This window comes from Aythya marila (assembly GCF_965140915.1).
Source record: "Aythya marila genome assembly, chromosome: 3".
Taxonomy (NCBI): domain Eukaryota; kingdom Metazoa; phylum Chordata; class Aves; order Anseriformes; family Anatidae; genus Aythya; species Aythya marila.
In genome coordinates, this window is record NC_139044.1 from 88427668 (window position 1) to 88451002 (window position 23335).

General features: G+C 43.3%; 1 protein-coding gene across 1 annotated transcript; it reads right to left on the bottom strand.

Annotated features, from left to right (window-relative positions):
* Positions 1-15158: 15158 nt before the first annotated feature.
* On the bottom strand, positions 15159-20105 carry SDHAF4 (succinate dehydrogenase complex assembly factor 4). Its single transcript, XM_082756373.1, has 3 exons — positions 20009-20105; positions 17918-18070; positions 15159-15424 (listed from the first exon to the last, which is right to left on the bottom strand). The coding sequence occupies exons 1-3, from the start codon at positions 20046-20048 to the stop codon at positions 15315-15317; spliced, it is 303 nt and encodes a 100-aa protein (XP_082612499.1). The 5' UTR covers positions 20049-20105; the 3' UTR covers positions 15159-15314.
* Positions 20106-23335: the final 3230 nt, after the last annotated feature.

Genomic DNA, 23335 nt, shown 5'->3' on the forward strand with positions numbered 1-23335 from the left:
CATACATTTGAAAGATTAGGGAGAAATATAAAAAGAAAACATAGTGAGACAGCTGAGCTCCATTGTATTTACACCTCCACATGCAATAGGTAGTCTTAGAGCTTAAAAACATTTTGTTGACTCAGTAAACGACAGGATAGACCCTACAGCTAGGAAAGGTTTTCATTTTGGCTTCACATGGAACAAATCCCAGTTTTAGCTCCTTAACAGTAGAAGCTGTGAGTCATGTAGCACGCTTCTTCAGCCCTCTGAAATCACGAACTTGTGGAGAGCGCAGGTTGAAAACCAGCCGATGAACCACGAGTTTCAGCCTGTTGCTATCAAAAGAATCTGTCTGTACACAGATCTGCCTCTGTAACAGCATGTTTTTCCTACGATTTTCTGTAGCGCTGCTTAAGTATTAGTGTAAATAAACCTGTGTTAATCTTTTCAACGAGGAACAATTAATAACTGCATGCTAGATCTTGCCTGCTTGAACATTTGCAGTGCTCCTTGCCAATGCCACCTGTTTTGTCTTAGTGTTAGAGTATAATCATCCTTAAAGAAGTGAAAATGTTAAGGAGAAACATTTAAAGTACTTTCACTTTGCTGTCTCCTTCAAGATAATTTCTTACTGGGGGAGGCTGAAGTGGCTGGGTCATAGCCTTGGCTATGCAAATCACACTGGTTTCTGGATTTCTCTGAAGTCCAGAGATGCCGAAGTACCATTTCTACTTCAAAAGCTGGTTATTTTTAGTGAGCAGTGAGCCTTTTATCAATAAAAGAATGTCCTTAGCACTCGCAAGCTGAGCTCCTATCTGCAGGAAAACATGTTTTTTTTTTCACTCGGTGGATACTTAAGAAATGAAAATGTCTCTTCCTTCAGCCCTCTGTGACTGATCGCTTGAGAAACAGGCTTGGCTGTGTTCACCGTGCTGTGTCTGTGTCTGGCAGCTGGGTGACTGCCTCTCCAAGCACGAAGAAGTCTGCGATGGTTCCTGGGTTGCTTCCCTTGTCTTGTGTACAATGTAAAGCCCAGCTACACTGCACAGAAGGTGTAACGTCAGGAGAATGGGAGCTCTGATGCCAACAATTTGCAGCTCTAGGAGCTGACACGTGTCCAACTAGGTATGTCATATAACAAAAAAGAAAAAAATAATGTTGCAATGTCTGTACTTTTGTTACTACAGCATCTTTGATGACAAAGTCCTGCTCGAGGTGTTAGTACAGTAAAGCAACAAGGATTGGCTAAAATCAATATTGTTTGGATTTTTTAAAAATAGACTTCTATCTCTAGAAAGAATTGAAAGAAAGAATTGAATTTTCTCCTTTACAGCTTAATGATTTGCTGTTATGACAGACTTAATCAATCCGATGGGTCCACATTCAATGTTCTGGCAGGTATAATCAGCCCTGGAGTGTTTTCTTACTCCCCAGAGGACATTGTTTCTGTGTTTATTTCATTCGGACGTCTTATCTGGAAAGCATATTTCATTTTCTTGAAGAAAAGTGTACAGTTCTGAGACATGCATTGAAATCCATGCATTGACTTCACTGAATGTGAAATGATCTTTTAACTTAGGAATTGAGCAGAAAAGGTTACAGAACAAAAGGTCCAGCTCGGTAATGGGTGCAGAAATTACAGGGAAGAAAAGAAAAAAGATCATACAAAAATCACGCGGCAGATTGAAGACAGTTTGTAGTAACAAGAAAGACCGTTAAAGGTTCCCAGACAAGACCCGTGTGTCATTTCTAAAAGTGTGCTACACAAGGTCCATTTGTTTGACTGCAAGATTAAGATCTGCTTTCCATAACTTGTTCCTTGTTTCTGAATCTTCATGTTGTGTTCTGTAATGTCACTGTCTGCCAGATGCTTCTAGAGCCTCTGAAGCGCAGAAGGATGGTCTATTTTCAGCCTCTACTCCCATGCAGGCTTCCAGAATGCGCTGCAGGTATTCAGTGGAGCTCTCCTGCAAAGAAGGAAGCGTGTCACTGAATCGGATGGAATAGTGAATAAAAAAGAAAGCTGAGAGACTCTAGACTGTAAAAAGTTGATGTAAGTATATATCCTATGTGATGTTACACCTGCTAAGGGGGATCATTACTTAACAAACACCGAGTTTTAAAAAAATGTCAGTAGCTGCTACTGTGAAGACAGAAGTAAGTGCATGGAGCAGTAGAACTGACTGCTTCTGTTCCTCCAAAGTGCAGTTCAGGGCATGTTGTTCGGAGTGGTGTGGACCTTTCCTACTGTGGGAAAGGCAGAAAAAACTGTAAGTGATGCTCTAACAACTGCTGCTTCACGCTAATGGCTTTATGACATTGCTAGACCCTGCTTGTGTTCATGCATGCTGTGGGGGCCTTTCTTAACTGGATCAGCTGCAGGAACAACTTGGAACATGCACCTTGTTGAAATAAGGTGTCCAGCGTAACACTTGGATACTTCGTGTGTCAGCACAATTTGGACTGGGAGCTCTATTGAAATGTTGTTTTGCTTACGCAGCGCGTTTAATAATAGTCTAGTGCTAGGCAGGACACAATCATTTGTTCTTTAAAGGATGGTTTGTAATGAGCAATGTTGTCCTTACAGCCCTGATGATGTGAAATCATCTCTGAATCTGCAGTTTAAATGACACACCCAAGGTCAGCCGGCATCCCTGTGCGTTCTCAGCACCAGGCAGTCTCTTGGGAATTGCCTTTAATATACAAGCTTAGAGCATTCATGTCCATGACAGCTGTTTAATGTCAGAGGACTTTTTGTTGTGAAGTAGATAGGATAAGCCCTAGCTGTAGGCTTTTAATAGTTCTGACGTTTTGAAATGTGAATTAACGATAGTTCACTTAAACTCTGTGAGCATTTCATGTTAATTAAGTAAAAAATGTATATTTTAACAAATCTTCGTGCTTACCTAATTCCAACGGGTCTTAAATTCAGATAATCATTCGGGTATGCAAATAAGGACGTGGCTTCTTTGCATCCTTTTGACACACTACTCAGTAGGAATCCAAAGTGGAGTGCAGAGATGTGCCTCTGAAGCCCTTCAGCCCAGTCAGTGGGGACTGATGATGATGGTGTGGCTTTTAATCGATGGAAAAATGCAAAATAAAACTGGACGACATTGTACTGCCGGAAGTGTGCTGTTGGACATGGAAGAGGGTGTTTTTTAGTTTGATCAGACTCAGATGTTAATATTTAGTTTCATTTCTAGTTTGGGATTGTTTTCCGTGAAATCCCTCAGATCAGCAGTGGGTTCTGCTGTCTCCCTGACGGTTCTGAAGCCACCCGTAAGTGCAAACATTGCAAGCAATCCACAGCTTCCTCTGCTTTCAGATGAGTTTCACTGGCTGGGCCTCACAAAGAGGAGCAAATTTCCCTGGGTGTCACAGCAGTATTGAGATTTACCCATGCCTGTGTTATACAAGTTCCCTATATTCTCTGCTATTTTCTCACTTTGCAGTTCAATAAAGACTAGGTTTCATGTCCTTTGAGCTGCCGCTTTCAGAGATACAACACATTAACGAAGCTCTGTAAGTGGCTCTCTGATTTCAGGGTGGTTTACGTGACATTGATGGTGTAATTTAAAACTACAATAACCGAGCCTTTTATCTTTTTTTTTCTGTAGCACACACTTCTATTACCTATTTGTATCATATAAAAGGGAAGAAAAAAATAATTTCCTGTTGCTTATTCTTTTGGACTGAAGGCATAACTTACTGGTACCAGTTACATCAATCTCACTCCTGCCCCGCACGATACCGTAACCAGGCAGACTCCTCAGCACACATCATGTGGGTTTTCTTGTACTTTTCTTTGACGAGTCTAGCAGCTGTAGTCAGAGATAGCATTTTTGCCAGGATGAAATGGGTCTGATCCAATACAGGCAGACCCAGGTCTGGTTCTGGCCAAGTTACTCCACCTCCCCTGGCTTAGTTTCCCCTTCTGTCAGATGAGGATGAAGTACTGGCCTCCTTTTAAAGGTTAATTCTGATTTATAGGAGCGAAGTGCCAAAGAACATATTACGTCTCGCACCCCTGGAGCTTGGATTGAGGTGAAAGTCTTTGCCTTGTGCTCATGTGTTCTTCCTGAAATACCTACCTGCTTTGTCTGTATTTTTAGAAGATGGCATGGATTTTGAGGTTTAAAGAAGCACTTGCTTTCTGCACTTGAGAGCAACTGTCTTACTTTGTTGACCCTTTAAGGCACTAAGCTGTCCCAAACACGGAATTGTATGACTCCTCCTGGAATCACAGCTCCCAAATCTACCCATCAGAGCAGCAGCATTGTAAAATAAGGTTTTTTGACTTCTGATCCCACTTCTGGCTGAGACTGAAAATACCTCATGCACAAGTCCTTAACCCTCCAAGGTAAGTATCTGGGAGGAGGTTGCAGGACCCTGTAGGAAAAAGCTGGCTTGTAGCCAGCAGTATTTGATGAAGTTTCAGAAGCTCTAGCCCCTCAGAAAACCAGAACAAAGACTGCAGAGCCAGCAGAGGATGTGCACAAAGGAAAATGTTTAAAAATAGATCCGATGAAATCTACACAGTTGGTAGAATTTGAAGCCTTATTATTAGTGAATGATTGCTGTGAGGAGTCTAACACTTTTTTTCCTGTAAATTTTCAAAGATAAACAGCTTTCATAGATGCAATTTGTTTGAATGAAAATGTTTTTAGAATAAACACTATGAAAAAATATCGGCTGTTATTACAGAATTGAAGAACTCGGTAGTAAATGGAAATTAAGAAGCAACTGAGTTTTTCCTCCTTCAAATAACCTGAATTTAATGTTAATGAAGCCTTGACACAAAAATAAATCTACAGGAAGGGTAAAAACTGAGAAAAACATTGAGTGTTAAAGAAAAGAATTACTCTAAAGTGGCTAAAAGAGCCTAAGGTGTTGCAAAAGCACTGATGAGATTGCTCCTTTTAAGAATGGATTTTATTCAAGTCATGTGCAGAAAAACTTGTTCTGAGAACACGTAAGAATTGACAAAGGACCCCATGTGTGTCTGTTTCTACCTCAGTGGACCTGATGCAGAGATGCAGTGACTGGCCTTCTCCCAAGTTTCTCTCTCCGTGTGGCCTTTGGTGTCGCCCACTTACCTGGCTTTTCCAGACGTGTGCCCTGGTGCTGTATGAATTAGCCTGCACATATTGGCTGTCGGGGAGTCTCGGAAACAGACCTTCCCAGCCTCCTCCACAAACAGGGTGACCCCCACCTGGCTGAGCAGCGCCATCGCAGGTTCTGTTCACATGTTTCCAGTTGTGGAAGCTGTTGTCAACTTTGGAGATGTAAAATACTCGAACACACTGTGTTTGAATTGTGATCCTTACACGGAATCACACAGAATCACAGAATTTCTAGGTTGGAAGAGACCTCAAGATCACTGAGTCCAACCTCTGACCTAACACTAACAACTCCTCCACTAAACCATATCCCTAAGCTCTACATCTAAACATCTTTTAAAAGACCTCCAGGGATGGTGACTCCACCACTTCCCTGGGCAGCCCGTTCCAATGCCTCACAACCCTTTCGGTAAAGAAGTTCTTCCTAACATCCAACCTAAACCTCCCCTGGCACAACTTTAGCCCGTTCCCCCTCGTCCTGTCACCAGACACATCAACATCAAACGAGAAAGCATCTGTCGGGAGAAGTGGTATGTGTACAGGTACGTTTCCAAAGGAGTTTGTTCATTTACACAGACGTTCTTCATTCTTCTTGCACTCTCCCTTGCTCCTCTTGTTCTTAAACACCTTTCAGCCACCACTGGCATGAAGTTTAGTTTGGATGACAGAGTGCTCTGAGTACTGTTGTGCATAAACTGAGAAAACTTTGATTACCAGCCATTAGGCTCATGTGTTTTCCACATTATTCCCATTGTTTAGTGATGATGCAAAAAGGAGCATTTTGTGCCGGTTCTGTGACTGCTGCAGGACAGCGATACAGCCTACAAGTAGGACAGCAAACATCACAAAGCACAGGAGCTGCACGAGCCTCAGCAGGGTAAGAGAAGTGAGACATGAGTAAGAAGTGGATAAAAGGAATAAGAAGTATGACTTATATTTGGCCAGGAATTGTTTTCTAATGTCAGGGGATACTACACATACCTGGGGAGAAACCAAGAACAGCCTCTTGTTTTGGTGCATGTGATTGGAAGGCAGGATATAGGTCATGAAAATTAGATGCTGTATATATTAGAATTTCATGTGGAAAGACAAGTTAGAAAATAGCCTGAATAGGACTGAGCCCCTTATGAACATACAAAAGTACGTGTTCACCTATGAGTGTAAATTTTGAAAGCAAAACTAAGCAGAAGGTTTACCCAGATGTAGCTGATAATAACCAGGCGCTTCTCCACTGAGAAATGTAACTGCATCTGACAGCATTTCAAATCATGCTCTAGAAGAATAATGACATTACTGTTACAAATGAAAAATGCCAATGTCTTCTTTTAGCTTCAGTTGAATATTTGCAGAGGAAAAAATATCTTTGTTCACATTGAATTCAGTCTCACATCTGTTAAAGTCAGTAGAAACATTACAGTTGATCAGGTCCGTAGTATCTCAAATGTATTCTCTATATTACTTTCTTTAATGAAGTTTATCTTTTTATTGACTTTTTTTTACTTAGGAAACACTCAAGGCCTCACAACTAATCAGAGCATTGCAAGATAAACTGTAGGAAACAATTCAAGGAAGCTGATCAAATGGTTCCTTAAATCTTTTCCTAAGCGAATTTATACCTTTGTATATCAGTTCTGTCTCTTGACAATTGATTTTGTGTACAAGGTGTGGGCCTGTTTGAGGAACATGGGGCCTTGAAGGGAATTGTGCTGAAAAGTTGAATGTGCTTAAAAGCTAAACTGCAAGACCACGGTAAGCTCTATGGAGGGGTGAATCAGGAAAATGTCCCGCTATCATCCCACAGTGCCTGTTAGGAGGGGCTTCTGCCAAAGTGCCTGGCAATACTTTCATCAGTCAGCTGAAGGCTGCTGGCCTTGCTGGATTTGGGGTGTGCTTCCAGCAGGTGTTACCATGGTGTCTTACAATTTGGTGTGTCCCATCAGGATTCCTCTTTCATGACTGCGAAACAATGTGCATCTGGTAAACAGCTTCTCAGGACTGGAGACAAGACATCAGCCTTTGCTTTCTACTTCAGTAACTTCCTCAGTTTTCAGAATGATCTAAAATATGTATAAACTAGCCAGGCTCCAAAAGAAAAACCATTAGCTGTAGTTTTACTACAGAAAATATTTCCTTATAAGTTTTAGCTATTGAATTTTGATGCATTGTGAACTGGTTTCATGAAGTGACAGCCTCCCACACAGGGATGGAAGCTGCAAACACTTCTGCATTAGGCTATGGCAGTGGATGTGGATATTCACATTCTAGAAATGGTTACGGTTTTCAATTTCAGCTGTGTGTAGGAGGCTGTTAGTGAAATAATTTCCTTCCATGGAGAGAAACAACACACACATTTTGTCTTGCCACAGGAGAACAGCATGCCTGTACTCAGCGGAAAGTGCTCGGAGTCCAAATTGCTGCCGATGGGGTGGCTGAGAGCACTCGGGTAGTTCAGAGGACAGCCTACAGACCACGGCTGCCCCTGCAGTGGACAGCGCTGGGACGTGAGGCTGTAGGTTATCTACGTGGGACAGCGGGGAAGCACGGCGACTCACCCGTTCTGCAGATGTTTGCTGGGGTTTGCCTAGCCAAGGAATGGGGGGAGAGAGCTAACAGTGCTGGGAGAGAGGCCACAGGAAGACAAGATGAGTTTGGGATGCAGCAAAGGAGTTATGCGAGAGGAAATTGTGACATTTAGCGATGTACTAGGTCATGCTGTACATTCCTTACTGCTCATAGGAAATTAAGTTGTATTAAGAGTGGCTTCCCACAGAACTTGTGTGTGCCAGCCCTGCTTCGCTGCAGCGTGTTCTACTCATGGGATAAGTAAAAATAACTCCCACATACCCAGGAACGTTAACAAATTACCAAGGCTTCAATGGCCAGTCTCTGGTACACTGAGTCCTTCTCAGGACTCATGGTAAATCTCCTGCTAAGTCTGGGCCTCCTGTCCTTGAGGCTAGCAAAGCAGCTCATTCGTGCTGGGACTGGCTCTGATAAGGCAACTTGGAGATAGCCTAAATTAAAAAAAAAAAAAAAAATCATCAACACGGGCTTAGAAGAAATTTGTTGTGCATCCAGGAACAGTGTGAAATCCAGACCACTTCTGAAACTCTCTGAACAGATCTGGCTGTTGGAGTACAGAAGAGCAGCTGGAAAGGCTTCTGTGGGCTACAAAGCTGCTATGCCCAGATTATGTTACATGAGAATTTCCTGCAGAGCAGGCTCCGTCTGTACCTTACCATTTCTCTCCCAGCATTCGGCAAATGATGAAAATCTGCGCATTCATTTTCTTCCAGACCAGAAGCAATTGTTCATTCCTCTGCTCACGGATAAAAAACTAACTTCATGTTTTCCAGTGCCAGTGTGGTCTAAAATAAAGCAAGCACCAGCAGCAACTATCAGTTTCAACACGCTCTGAAATGACACAAACCTTATTCGTTCCCATAAACCGAGAGAAAAAAAGCACATAGACTGTTGTGACAGCGAAAACCCTGGGACTGTGTCAAAGCAGAGACAGAAGAGATAAGAATTGCAATTTTTATTGTGGTATAGAACAAGTAAGCTTTCCATTTTGTTCTGATAACCAGACACGAAGGGCGCACAGGGCTGTCAGTAGCTCTGGGCTATCACTCGCCTGAGCTGCGGGGGTTCCTGCCAGCCCGGGACTCACTGCCACAAGGAAAAGGCCAGGAGGGGTCAGCTGGATTTAAGGGTGACCTTGCCACTGGTGAAGCCCACTGGGCACCTGTTTCGTGACTCACCCCTGCCACCTGCTCTGCTGCCCGTCTGCCCCATCACAACGAAGCTGCTCGTGGTGGTAGCTACCAAATTTATTTATTTTTTTTTTCTCTGCCACCCCAAAGTATATGAGGACACGGGCCAGAAAACAGACAACACGAGGCATGTCAATGCACAGGTAAGTCAGTATTGTCACTGCTTCGTAATAAACACTCACAGAAAGCATTATCTCAGGTATGGGGACACAGCTTGCTACTGTAATGCTCCAGTCACCTCATTCTCCCCCCTTATTTATCAAAAATACAGTGAAATAACTCTGCTTCCCTTGCGTCCTTGTGGTGCTGTGTTTTCTGGCTTCCTGTGAAGCCCCCCAGTCGCTGCTCAGATCCAGCTCAGCGTTACCCCGCTCTCTCCCCACGTAGCCTGCGGAGCACAGCAGGCCTCAGTGACACGCCTGGTATTACCCACACTTGGCTGCAGATGGGAAATATTTTCAGAGGAAGGGCCATCTGCTCTCCAGCTGTCCAAGCGCGCGTTTCCCTGCCCTCCTGCACCTGTTCAGCGTGTCGGCCAGCCTCTCCCTGCCAGGTGCTCGCACACCAGAGGTCCTTCTGAGCAAGGGGATGGGATAAGGATCACCCAGTCCCATCCCCCTGCCATGGGCTGGGACACCTCCCACCAGCCCAGGCTGCTCCAAGCCCCATCCAGCCTGGCCTTGAGCACCTCCAGGCCTGGGGCATCTCTTTTTTTTCTCTCTTTGCATCCTTGACTTCCCGCAAGAGCTACATTTTACTGTAATAACGAATCCGAGCGTGAGACTCAGACACAGTTCTGATGGTGGAGTTCCAGTTCATGGGGTTACCTTTTTTATTTGTCTGTCAACAAGATCTTCAGATACAAAATACAAACTGTCAGATTTCCTTCAGAGAAAGAAGAAGAAACATCTGCAATTTGCGATTCATTTTTGCGAAGCATACTGCCACCACTCGAAAAGGAACTAAAGGTACCTATCAAAAATGACCCAAATGACAAAAATTAAAAGCAGGATTCAATAACACGTAATTACCACGAGAAGACCTGTAGCTGGCATTACCAGGCTGAAGAAATGGCATCCCCATATACAAGAAGGACGAAGCAGTGTGCCTGCCAGACCAAGCAGTTACCTGTTATTACACTACATTCCTATCTCAAGTGGAACACTGGAAAAATAAAATCTAATGATCACACGTAGACACTGTAGAACTTGCAAGTGAAAGCCCTGGGAGAAAAAAAATATCTGAAGGCTCCCTGAGCTAAGCAACACTTGCTCACGTATGTTCTGGGAGACGGAGAAATTTTCCCCATCTTTCAAATGAAAACTGGAAACACGCAGCCCTTTGTTCCTTGCCCTGCTATAAGGAAACCACACAGATTAAGGTTTTGCTGAGCAAATCTATTCATTTTTTACTAGTCTGCCAGTTTTATCTTCATATTGGTTCCCCTTCTTTTAGCAGGGCATTGGAGTTTAGTTGTTTTACACACTTCACTTATTATTGCCTTTCCTTATTAGGCGACAAAAAATCACAAATTCCCAGGTTTGAGATACCTGCTGTCATCCAGGTATGGTGTAGCCTATTTTAACACTAGCTTTTTTCTCTCTCCTTTTAAGGGATGCAATTTGCTGTTCACACGGTGCCTACGAGTTGGCTCTGGGTGTCCTTTGCCACCAGAACCTCCTAGGAAGGGCACAGGCTGTAGGAGCAGCGCGGGTCCCGCTGTCTCCTCACACGGTTCACTCGGAGGAGGCGGTGGCACTCGCTGGCACTTGGGCTTCTCTGCTGCCACGACCACAAAGCCGCCACGTTCAATTCTTCTTATCTAATGGTTGATAAGCTCTTGCTGTCTTCAGATAAGGGAGACCTTCAGATCGCTATTTAGGCAGCTTTTATAGTTAGTTAATGGGGAAGATACGCTTCAAACTTCCTCCCATTCACCATCTGTAGTGAGGAATTCATCTCCCCACTCTAAGACGGGCTCCTGTTGGGAGGCGTCTCCTCCGCTGCAGCTAATTAGGAAGGGAGCGCAGATGGCTAGGGAAGTCGCTGAGTTTTGGAAGCAGCTGATGAGGTGGGAATCTCAGTGCAAACAATAGTTCATTATCTGGCCTCCAGAACTGACCTCGCCACCAACTCACTTCGTAGCTCACCTCATTTTGACAGAGACTAACATTTGAAAATTACAACTGTGTGTCTTAATGGCTGGGTATGTCAGCTTTGTTATAAATGAATTTGTTAATTAAGGACCTTAAAGAGCCATGAACACTCTCATCCTAAAAATACACCATTAAAATATGCGATTTTTTAAGGCTCAAGATTACAGTTGACTGGGAGACTTAATGTCTGGAAAAAGCCTGTCAAAGTCTTACCGCCCTAAGCTTTAATTGGCACTTTTAATGTTCTTTGAGGGGGAAAAATAGCATCTTTTCTTAGAGAGAAAAATGCAGAGAGACAATGAGTATTTCCAACAAAAAAAATATTGGGTCAAAGGATGAAAGGCTAATGTCTGCACTGCCCTATTACTTTAGAAGTCATTGAGCAACTTTAACCTCTTCTGAAAAGGTATCAAGAAGAGAAAAGTTTCCAAGGTAAGTAAGCTCCCAACAGCTCTGCAAAAGTCAGTGCAGGTGAGGGGGGAGCAGAAGAAAGAAGTCCAAGCCCAAGCAGTGCCTCCAGGGAGGAGATGAGCAGAAAGATGGCCTTTCTTTTGCCTGGTCGAGATAATGTCAATCAACGGGAGAACACGGGGAAAGAAACTGGATTTACAGGAGGCTCAAGAAGCTCGTAAGAAACAGGACTACATGACTTCTACTCTTCACAATACTTGTTTTAAATAGAGGACTTTTCTCAGGATTTGCCAAAATGATATGCATTGATATGCATGACTCCGTTCATGACTGATGAACAGTTACAAATGCCCGAAAATCTCCAAATCCTCTTCTCTCACAAATTAATACACTGTTTTCTATCATTTTCCTGCTGCTTCAGAACAATGTGCTGTGGTCCTTTTTAAGCGACAAAACCAAAGTCAGCATCATAAAAATGCCACATCGCTACAGACTGATGGTGCCTGTGATCCATTTATTGCAGTCAACTAAACAAGCAGTGAAGTTTTACAACAGCATTCCACAGTCCCTTAAACACATCTGCTGCGAGACAGGATAATTTGACTGATTCAACTATATAATACAACCTTGCATTTTAACTCAGTAGAATCAGCGCTGAAATACATACTTTCCAAACATGACAACACATAGCAAGCATTTTAAACGTAGAGTGCGACTTCATGTATTTTGTAACAAAGTAATTACAGAGCAATTCCGTCGAACAATAAAGGCTTCCTAATTTTAATAATGCACTGAGTGTGTGTAAACAAACTAGCAGAAACAAGTTTAAAAATGAAAAACTACTGCAGAAAAGCAACATCCAGCTTTATAGTAGACAGCGCCAACAAGCATCCTCCTGAATTACGAGATTTTGCTTACACAGGCAGAACAACTCTTTGGCTCACAGAAATTTAAGGGAACAGAAAAGGAATTAAAACCCCCGATGCTTTCCATTCCTCTTATACTAACAAAAAAGAGCTACAAAAATAGATCAATTGGTATTTACAATAAAGACATACCTTCATGGCTAATCTAATAGCTAATGCCTTACCCTTTATGCCACATCACAGTGAACTGCTAATATTAGTCATCTGGAAAGAGCAGGAAGACTGCACTGAAAAAGTGCTGAAGTGCTTCCTTCACAACTGCAGACACTGCAAGAAAACCAAACAGAAATTATCATTTACACCCCACAATGTCACTGAGTTGGTTATTGCACTGAAACCATGATTGGTTCTGACGGGGACCTTGCAGCACCACAAAACAGTATTTTGGACTTACCAATAAAGGAGCCCAGGGCTTCTCTTTTTGGCAAACGTCCCATAGCCAGACCGAAAAGCTCTTTCCTCAGCATTGGCCTTGTGGCCATTTATTTTGCCCGAACATTCGGCCTCTCCTGTCTTTATCGATACATTCCTGAACCAAATTAACAAAATATGTGGTGGTTAGCAGCACTGACTTGGGAGGTGGTGAAGAAGGCCTGTTCCTTTATGTTGCAGAGGTCTCCTCTATTTCCTGAGCGACCACCCACTGACAACTTGTATTTACATTGATTAGCAGCTTTTTTAGCTTTTGGAAGGCAAAAAAAAAAACAAAAAACAACAACGAAAAACACCTTTGTGAGGTGCTCTTGGTACAGACAGCACTTTGAGAAGCAGCTTTCAAATGAAGGAACTCAGTGGATGCAGGCAGGGAGTGCCTAAGATGTGCCTGAGCTCCGCTGCAAACAACTCCTGTGGCTCGGGCAGGGACAGCCATCACCTGTTTGGAGGCAGACACACAGGTGCCTGAAGAGCCTTCACATCAGGGAGGAAACAAGTGATCTTACTTTCTTCAAGGATAGCAACAAAGGGGATGGATGGCAAGTTCTGACACGGGAATCTCCATTTTGCAAAGAAAATCATCGGTAGGTTTAGCTCTTAATCACAACATTAAGAACTGAAAAATAAAGAAAACCATAAGGACAATTTTTATATGCTAGCCAAAAAATGCTGTTCTGTAACCAGAGAGAAGCGCAGCTGCAGCCAGAAAGCTGTCTGCGACGAAGGCAGCAATTGGAACTGAGTATTAGGAGCACCAAGAAGTGGAACAAGATAAACATTCACGGAGCTGGTGCTGGGAAAGGCAAAATCTGGCAGGAGGTAAAGAAATCGTGCAACAACCCGTGGGTAAGAAGGGTAGGATTCAGAATGCTACAGTAAAATAACTGCAGTAGCGTTCCTGCCTCTTCACTAATTAAGCCGTTAAGCCTATTGATAAAGATGCAGAAAAGGCGGAAGTTTCCAATTAAAATTTCTGCCTTGTGTGTGAGAAGTAGGCGGTGTGTTGGGTGCTGACGTGTTTTTCCCTCTACTAGCAACTGAAGAGGCAAAGCACCACTAGAAATAGACATTTTAATAAACACCATACATTAAATAAGTCTACCCAGTGCGTTTTTAGGTAACTTCGAAATTCAACAGATTTGGGGAAAATGTAGCTGCTGTACTACAGAAGGGCAACGAGAATGAATAAGGTAAATATTAGACTGATTTTCTGATATCCAAGCAGTGCTGCAGAACTTATAGAAGATTAAGGGATCAAAAACCTATTTGCCACTAGTTAACACCCTTTTTGAAAAAATAGTCTTTAATAAACCTCATTTCGTTCTTCAGTGACATATGTAGTTGATAAACCTAACCAAACACATATAGTACTTTTGTAGGGTATCATGGCAGCGAGTCAAACATCTTAATCCCCAACCACCATGATACTACATCAATAAAATACACACTCAATAAAGAAACTGACAGATTTGGAGGAGGAGCTTCCCCACCGGCCACAGGTCAGGTGGGTTTTTAGGGAGGTTTTACCGAGAGCTGTACAAGGACACACTTAATCATGCAAAAGTGGATGAATTGGTACATTCTTACTGAGCCAGAGTAATGCAGAACAACATAAATCATGACTGAAGCTGATATTCAGTCAGGTAGAACTTCCTTTGGCATAGCAAAAGGCACAAAAAAATATTTGTATAGGAAAAAGAAATTTAGGCCATAAAATGGCAGACTCCACTGGGTTCTCCAAAACCCTTTAATTCAGTTTTAATGCCCATTGTGATGCTATGGCAAAAGCAGGTAATAGGAATTGTGAACGTATAAAATCAGGGAGCATAGAGCTGGGAAATCAGCAAAGCACAGGCAAGGAAACACGAAGGGATGAAAAAAATGAACAAACACTTTCAATTGTTGAAGATTAGAGAAAATCAGGTTGTTTCGTCTACCAAAAAGAGCTTCCACAGCAAGTACCTAGAGTGTTAGCATTTTCAGACATTTTAATGTCAGCTTATTCTCATATTAATAATTCAGAAGCAGCCAGCTCACACTCTACTGAAGTATTTTAAGACCAGGCAAGTTCTTGAACAAGTGACTGAGTTCAATCTGACTGGTGTTCAGCTCCGTGCCAGGTACCTTAGCGATATTTAAAGGCCAGCAATATTAAGATCATCTTATCTAATACTCACCTTGGACCGTAAGGTGTGAGAAAATGTCATTTTTCCCCCAAGCAGCATTTAGCCAGTTTTCAAACAGACATCTCGATCTTTTCCGCCACCTCCATATCGCTTTGCCTGCATTCATACTGCCACAGAATAAATATCATTGAAGATCAGGTGCACATACAAGCAACAGCTCCCAAAATTGACGTGTTATTGTGTTTATTTACATAAATATCTCAGAAAATTCATCACAAGCATGACACAAACAGGAAGCTTCACAGCAAATCCAGCTGAGGCTTTTCTATACATGATACATTTTTCACAGGAACATTATTAGCAATATTGATACATTTACACATTAAAAGTCTATACAACGTCCTTTCCTCTCCCAATCTCCAAAACGTGTCGGTTCAGGGCCTTTAGGTCCACCTCTCTCTTTTGTAGTAGGATTGATTCCATCAGGGAACTCTAGAATGACAGGGAAAAGTCATTAAAAAGCCTATAATGTTGACAAACATGGGTGCATCTTGAAACAAAGTTCTCTTTGGACATCAGGAAACACTTTTTTTTTTTTAAACTGCCTGAGTGACAGAGTACTGGCACAGGTTGCCCAGAGATACCATGGTGTCTGCCTCCCTGGAGACCTGTAGGTGGCCCTGCTCGAGCAGGGGGTTGGAGCAGAGGACCTCCAGAGGGCCCTGCCAACCCCAACCTTTCTGTGAAATAGAAAGTTGTCATCATCTGTAAGCTTTGTCTCTCAGTCCACACTTAAATACAAATTATCTTGTTAAGGGCAACCTTGAGTTAAGCACTTCCCCGAGCAATAATAGAATCATTTCAGAGTTTTGGGACTACAGTCAGTTAAAAGCGTCATCAAATTCTGTTCAGCAAACAAAAAAGCAACTCATGTCCAAAGCACCACAGTGACTTCACAGAAAGAACTGGCATCGTGCAGGTATGCTGTTAACATGTTTGCTACATCTAAAATATCAGGTTGTTGTCTGCGTTTGTTCAGGTTTCTGATTTTAGACTCACAGGTGTAAGAACTTTAGTTGAGATTCTGTAATTCTTGTACTTAAAACACCGTGTTTTCATGGACAGAGTTTTTTCAGTAAATACCATGTTGAGGTGTATCAACAGGCTAAACACCACCATCCTAGGCGGTACTATGAAATCCTAGAGAACTAAAATTAGACTTTTTACTTTTTAGAACTGAGCATGAGGCTGCTAAGTCCCTGTGGTGCCCCTTCAGGAGAGGGGAACCCTTCCTGAGCAGGGTGTGAATGGGACTCCGAATGGGACTCAGGGCCGGCTGCATAGGCACGGCCAAGCCACAGAGGAGTCACTTTCTGGCACGGCATCACCCTAGGCTGGGTAGTTTTTCATCCTGCGGCAGACTGCAGGGTGCTCTGAAGCTCTCTGCACCCCACACCACCCTTGCCACAATCATTCCAGAACCTTCCGGTACACCCCGCTCTGGGCTCCCTCTGTCGCATCACTGAGCCAGCGCAGGTGGGAACGCAGGTAACAAGGAGCAGGGCTGAGAATGAGAGAAGACAACAGGAACCCTGGAGAGCGATGAAAAAGGGCAGTGCCAGAGGCAGACTCATATGGCTACAGGTGATGCGGGATGACACACCCTGAGGCCTGCCTGGACACTCATAGGGACCCTGACAGGGAACATCAAGTACTCGAGTACTCCCCACAGCTCAAGGAGCACAAAAGCATCTCACATTATCCCGTAGATGTCATCATCCTGATACCCAAGCACTGCTGCTGTGCTGACAGTGGACACAGGTCAGAAGGTTTCTCCACAACAGCTACACAGCAGAGGGAATCGCAAATGGCCATCTCAAACCCTCACATTTTTTCTAACAGCCATCAAGGATACAATGGGCAGTGGGCATTTTAACAAACTCATTTTATGTGTAAAAATACCCAGGTACAACTACATCTAAAGCCAAAAGAAACCTTCAATTTTGCTCTAAATATAGAACACTTAAGCCAAAAGCACAAGATAATTACGCATTTGTTTTAAATGAAGCACTAATGGCATTTATTTCCCCAGAACTAAAAGGACAAGAGATTAAGAATTAAATACTGCTTAAAGAACAACTCCAACTCTGAGTCAGTGCTCAAGTGAGTCAATCTAGAATTGCTTGCAGCCATTTTGCAGACCATGCTGTAATTTTTCAGTCGTTCTGTCATCTGGATAGTCACAGGGATCTACCAGTATATTGAAAAAGCCTGTCCTGAAGACCTCGGAATGGATCAATGTGGGTTATCGCTACTGGTGAACAAACAGTAACCAAACAGCACACTGGTGTGTAAGATCAAGTCTGCCTAGTGCTTTTATTTAAGGAGAGATGGCTAATCAAAAAGGGAGGGAAACAGATTCCTTCTCTCTCCTGTCTGATAAATAAGCACATGTTTACAGCAGCTTTCAGCAGTGACACATCTGGTACCTGGGGCTGCCAGGCCCCCTACACTAAGGCCAGTGGAACACGGCCCCAGCAGCTGCAGTTCATCAGGGCCCCACCGAGGGCTCAGGAAACAGCATCTGCTGGTGCTCTTCAAAACACTCACAATGCACAGCTAAGAAAAAGCAACCCCAAAATACTGCACAGGTCAGGAATCTTTTGGGGACTAAGAACAGAACTGACTTTTTTGGATAACAAAAAGTAGCTGGTGCCCTCATGAGTTCACCACCACCAGTTAGAGCTATACAGTAACAGGCTAATGCTGGCCACCCCAGTGACATTTAGTGGAACCCTCACTAGGTGACAAACTCGCTGGGTGACTTTCTGCAGCGTTCGACCACCCTTGTTTCGAGGAAGTTTCTGCTCATACATCCTTTGTGTTACTTGTCACAGCTGTCCCATCTCCATTTGTTTTCAGCACAACATCTCCAAACCGTGACTTTTAAAAATACAGCTTTCAATTTTGTAAAACGTGACTTACTTTCCAGGGGTTCCCTCTCTATACTGGACTCCTCCGGTTCATCAAATCGGCCTACTGGCAATTTTGGTTTCTTAAGTGCCTGCTTAGCAGGTTCAGGTCTTCCTCCTGTGTTAGAGCTCGTGCTCCTCAGAGAGCTGCAAAGCACTGATGACCCTGTCAAATGAATGGACACGTGTGATGTAAACATGAGGCTTTAACACTGAACAGCTCTAGCACTGTTTAGAGAACCTCTAGGGAAAAAAAAAAAAAAAAAAAGGAAAAAAACCCAAACCACCTAACTTCAGAAACTAGGGAATGAAGGCCAAGGAAAAACCCTTCAAATACTAGTTGAAAACTCAACTCACAACCACCTAAGGCCAGACTCTTTATTTTCAGTCCTAGAAACATATGCAGGGAAAACTGTGTTAGTTGTGTAACTCTGTTCACATAAACAGTGTATTTTAAACTGCTTGAACTTCTCTTCACCATTACCTTCTTGTATTTTAGACTCTAAATAGTAGTTGTGCTAGCACAGACCAGTACATTCTGTTTTCCTGGAAGAATCCTGACCTCCCCAAACCTGCTGATTTCCAGGTTTTGGCTCATTTCCAGCAGCTTTTTAGTCAGAAAAAGCTTCCACCTTCCCAAAGGAAAGCATTAAAAAAAAAAAAAAAAAGAAAAAAAAAGAAAAAAAAACATTGATCCTTTAGTAACAGGTATTCCAGAAAGTTGCTAGAGAACAGATGGGCTTTGTTTAGGACAGTAAAATAATTAAGCTGGTAGACAAAAGCAGGACAAACTTTAAGCACATTTACATTCACTTATATAACTGCAAATTGTGCAAATGCTTTAAAGAGAAAAAAAAAAGTATTTAACAAAGACCTACTAACGGTTTTTAAACATAAACCTAGGAGAAAGCTGATCAGCTGTACCTCAAAGTTAAGTAGTCTAAAAACAAAGAGGAACACAGATAGGATAAGTCACGAATTGTTCAAAAGTCATTACCAAGTTAGAAGTTACTTGTGAAAACCTCTCAAAATGACTGATATTTCTGCACTTGGTTAAAAAGCCAAGGCCATAGCCAAAGTATCTTTGGAGGGTAGTTCTTGTTACTGTGGACATGTGCCTGAAGGGGCTCTGACCTTTCTTAAGGAAGATTCAAGCAGGAATCTTCCAGGTAACACCCAGGTGCAAACCACTGTGAAGAACTACCCCACCGTGCTAAAGGGATCGCAGCAGACAGCCTCTGCGAGCAGTGCGGATTCACCTCCCCTACACCAAACAACGATCCACCTGCACTGCCACAACCAGAGCATCCATTCATCCCGAAATCCCACAACCTTAAGATTCAACCCTCTGGTCACATAAACCATACCATACCTGCCACCCACTGCCAATGCCCCAAAGGAATCTGTTTTTTTTTTATTTTTTAATTTTTTTTCCCTTTAGCTATGACATAACAGACTATGAACAGGGAAGAATTTAATTCTCCTTCTTACACTGGATCCTTCTACTCCTGCCAATCAACTGGCTCTTCAGCAAGCTGAAATAGAGGCCACTTAGAAAAATATGGCTAAATTATGGCTGATATTCTAGTCTGAATTCAAACAGAAGTCACATTAAGCTACTGATACGAGATTGATTATCTCAGCACAGAGAGACAAAACCCATTTTTCCTATTTTTAACACTTGCTGCTGCTGACCAAGATGCATTCCCCTTGACACAGCGGTGCAAGAAGTTGAACGCCAAGCACCTCTGCGACAGGCAGACCCAAGCCCACCAGCACAGCGCCTTCTGCAAGCTGCCCTCGGCCTCCTCACCCCCTGAGGGCAGTCCCCAAGCCACGCAACGCGTTAATGACCCAGCTGGACTTAAAGAGAAGCTGAAAATCCCTCACACACCGGGACCGGGGCACAGAGCGCCGAGGCGGCCCCCTCACCCCCCCCCCCCGCCGCCATTTCAGGCGCCCTTCAGCCACCGAGGCAACCGCCCTTAAGCGAGGAAGAGGAGGAGGAGAAGCCGGGAAGACCCCCCAGGGTCCTCCTCACCCCCTTCTTTTCCCTTCTTTTTCTTTTCTTTTCCCTTCTCGTCCCTCCCCGCCCGCCGCTTACTGGCCGCCCCCGCGGCGCCCCGCAGCAGCCGCAGCGCCATGGCCGCCTCAGGCCGCCTCAGGCGCCCGGCGCGTGCGCAACGGCTGCGGGCGGGGCTGGCGCGGCCGCCGTTGGGCGCTGAGGGAGGGGCGGGAGGCGCGGCGCCGGGCGGGGCGGAGAGAAATAAAAAATAGTTAAAGGACAGCGGGGAAATAGCACCCGGAGGGGGAGCTGGGACGGGAGAGCTGCTGGTTTAGGAGGAGGTGAACCTGCTCGCGGCAGAGGGGTTGGAATTAGATCGTTTTTAAAGCCCCTTCCAACCCCAAACGATCTATGATTGCATAAGGGAGTTAGGCTGGCACCACAGGGTTGAGCTTCAGGCTGGCTTTCTCCGCATAAATTAAAGGCTATAGAACTTTAAGGTTGCCGTGACTTTTCCCTTTTTTTTTCCCTTCACATAATTGTTTCATTATTTAATAAATTTGACCTCTCTCCCCCCAGCTGATGCTCTTTCTGCACCTGAGTAGGTAGGGAGAAGGCAGCAAGAAACCAAGCAACGCAGCCCAGTCACTGAACCCGATGGTGTACTTCAGACCACATCTTTTTTAACTTTTCCAATTTATACACTGAGAAAGTGCTCTGAACCCTCTACAGTCACAGAATCACAGAATTTCTAGGTTGGAAGAGACCTCAAGATCATCGAGTCCAACCTCTGACCTAACACTAACAAGTCCTCCACTAAACCATATCCCTAAGCTCGTTAGTACAAACCTAAGCCTGGCACAGATAAGGTCTGGGCATAGGGGGGTGGAGGTCCTGTCATAAGCTCCAGTTGATTTCTTTTGAGCATACTGACATTTTTGTCAATCTCCTAACACCTCCTGCTAACTTTGCTCCTCCAGGAAAGGGAATTCAAAACTCTGTGCACAGATAGGAAGCCGCAGAAGATAACTCACTCACTCACTCAGCCATTTGTGGAGATGGGAGTCTAAAATAGCATTTTGTGTTTGAGCAGTTTAAGAAAGTAAATTAACAGCCACGCTCCGCTGGGTTTATTGCGCTGCAACTGGCAATGCCTACACGCTGGAAGTGATTAAATTTAACTGACTGCCTTCTGTGTGACATTTCCTCAATAAGCTTTTTATAACATGGTTAATTGGACATTAGAGACTGAAAATAATGGGAAGCCCTCTTCTTTATTCTAACAGCAAGATGCTGGGCTTCTAGACTAGAGAGAATAAAATGTAATACTGGTGGTTCGTGCAGGAAAAATGCTCTTCTGACCAAAAGCAGCAAGGAAAAAGCCCACAGGTCTATGACAAATTCTGAATTATGTATGCACTTGCAACAGTAAAAGCTATCACAAAATCCTTACCTTAAAAAATACTCATACCAAGCTGTCTGCAGGTACCAAGTAGCAGTACGCTCTGTGGCTTGAGGGCTTAAAGCAAATCCATGAAAATCCTGCTGACATGCATTCCCAGATGTTAAGGATGAAATAGCAATGTAGGATTAGCTAGGAACTATTCTTCCACCAAAAAATAAGCTGAGGTCTTCAAAGCATTATTTTCTACGCTTTATTTGTTGTATTCCTGTAAAAATGCAAAATGCACATTTTACTCCTCAATTGTGTATTTCTAGATCCTGCAGTTGAGCAGGTTGTGAATCTGAACATAGCTAAGTACAAATTTACCACATGCCACAGGAATTTGCCACTTTGTGATTAAAAGAAATGCTTGCTGTTGTTGTTTCCCTCCCCCCATGTACTGATCATTTCTCTCTTACTCTCCAGCTTGCCTTGCAAGGAGGAATCAAAAATCGTATTATTTATTTTGCTGTTCTAAAAAGCAGGGAATAGGAGACTTGGAGCTAACACACACTCTGCCAGCAGGTCAATTCAGATGAGCCAGAACATAAGCTTTCCATGAGTGTTATCTGGAAAGTATGACATCCACCACTGTCACACACCGCCGCCAACAGAAGTTGATTCCTAAGGCTCCCTCTGAGCATTTCCTTTCTGAAGTCAAGAAACCTTAGCTGTGTGAACAACATACCTGTGCTGATAAGATTAGCTTGGAATGAAGGGTGTTTTGTGGCTATAGAATAAATTTTCCACCAATGTGGAAATTCTTGGCTCTGCTGCAAAGCCTGGTCACTTCCAGAGTGTTCTCTTTTTTTTCCCCCAATCAGTATCCAGACCCATGGGATCAGAACGCTTAATTTGGATGGAAGATTCAAATACAAACCAAGAAATTCATTTATATACAGTGCACACAAGCAGAATTTCAGACACTGTCATTTTACAAAATGATGTCCTAATAATATCACTGGGAGCTTTGCGAATAACAGGAGCAACAAACCCCTTTCAGGGATTGAGAGATGGGCAGCTCCCTGAAGGAACAAGACCCTAATATATAACTCCCATCCTGTAAGCAGCATCTGATGCAGCATAATCCTCTGTCAAGTGGTTGTACAATACCTGCACAGAGGAGAGGTCGCTATCACCACGGGAAGATGAAGCCCTGATTCAAACAGAAGAGGGAGAGAGGGAGCACTTTATGGCTGCTTTGGATCACAGCACTGAATTAATTTTGCATATGAGTCTGTACTTCTATCTGGTAAATAGAAATAAACAGGAGTAGGGGGAGCATGCTGTGCAACACGTACACAGTTGTCCAAAACATGGATGAGTGCATGTGTTGTTCAGACAGCAACTGCAAGCATACCATACAGTTAATAAATGTACTTCCAGGACACGCTGGGGTCATCATGCCACTTGGTGCTGTCTTACAACAAGTAGTGGCCATTCCTTTGGGACTTCAAGATGTTGAACAGCCCCCACGAAGGCTGCAGTACTGAGAGGGCTCCCAGACTACAAATGGACTGCACTGGGCAATACACATTAGGAGAAAAAGAAGATCTCTACGTGCAAATATCACATGATTTTCTATACCATCCATTTCCCTTAAAGAACAAGCCAAATGCAAGACTGCTTAAATGTATGGGCTCAAGTATTAAAAAAGAAGTCAAGAAAAAAAGTGACTACAGTGCAGGGTATCTCTGCTTCTCAAATCACAAAAGCATGACGTACACTTTCCGATTTTCAGAGGGATCCAGCAAAACATTTTTCAATAGTGACAGAAATGTCTAAATAGTTCTGTACTCACAGTATTTTAACTTCATCATGGTGAATCAAGGAAAAATTTGTAGATCTACCTCCCTAAACTGATACTAAAAAATTAAGCTACTGGAATACTCTTAAACAAAAGGCAGTCAAGATGCCAGAACATAATTTAAATATTTCAAACATGGTAGCACCATCATAATATAAGAATAATTAATAAAGCT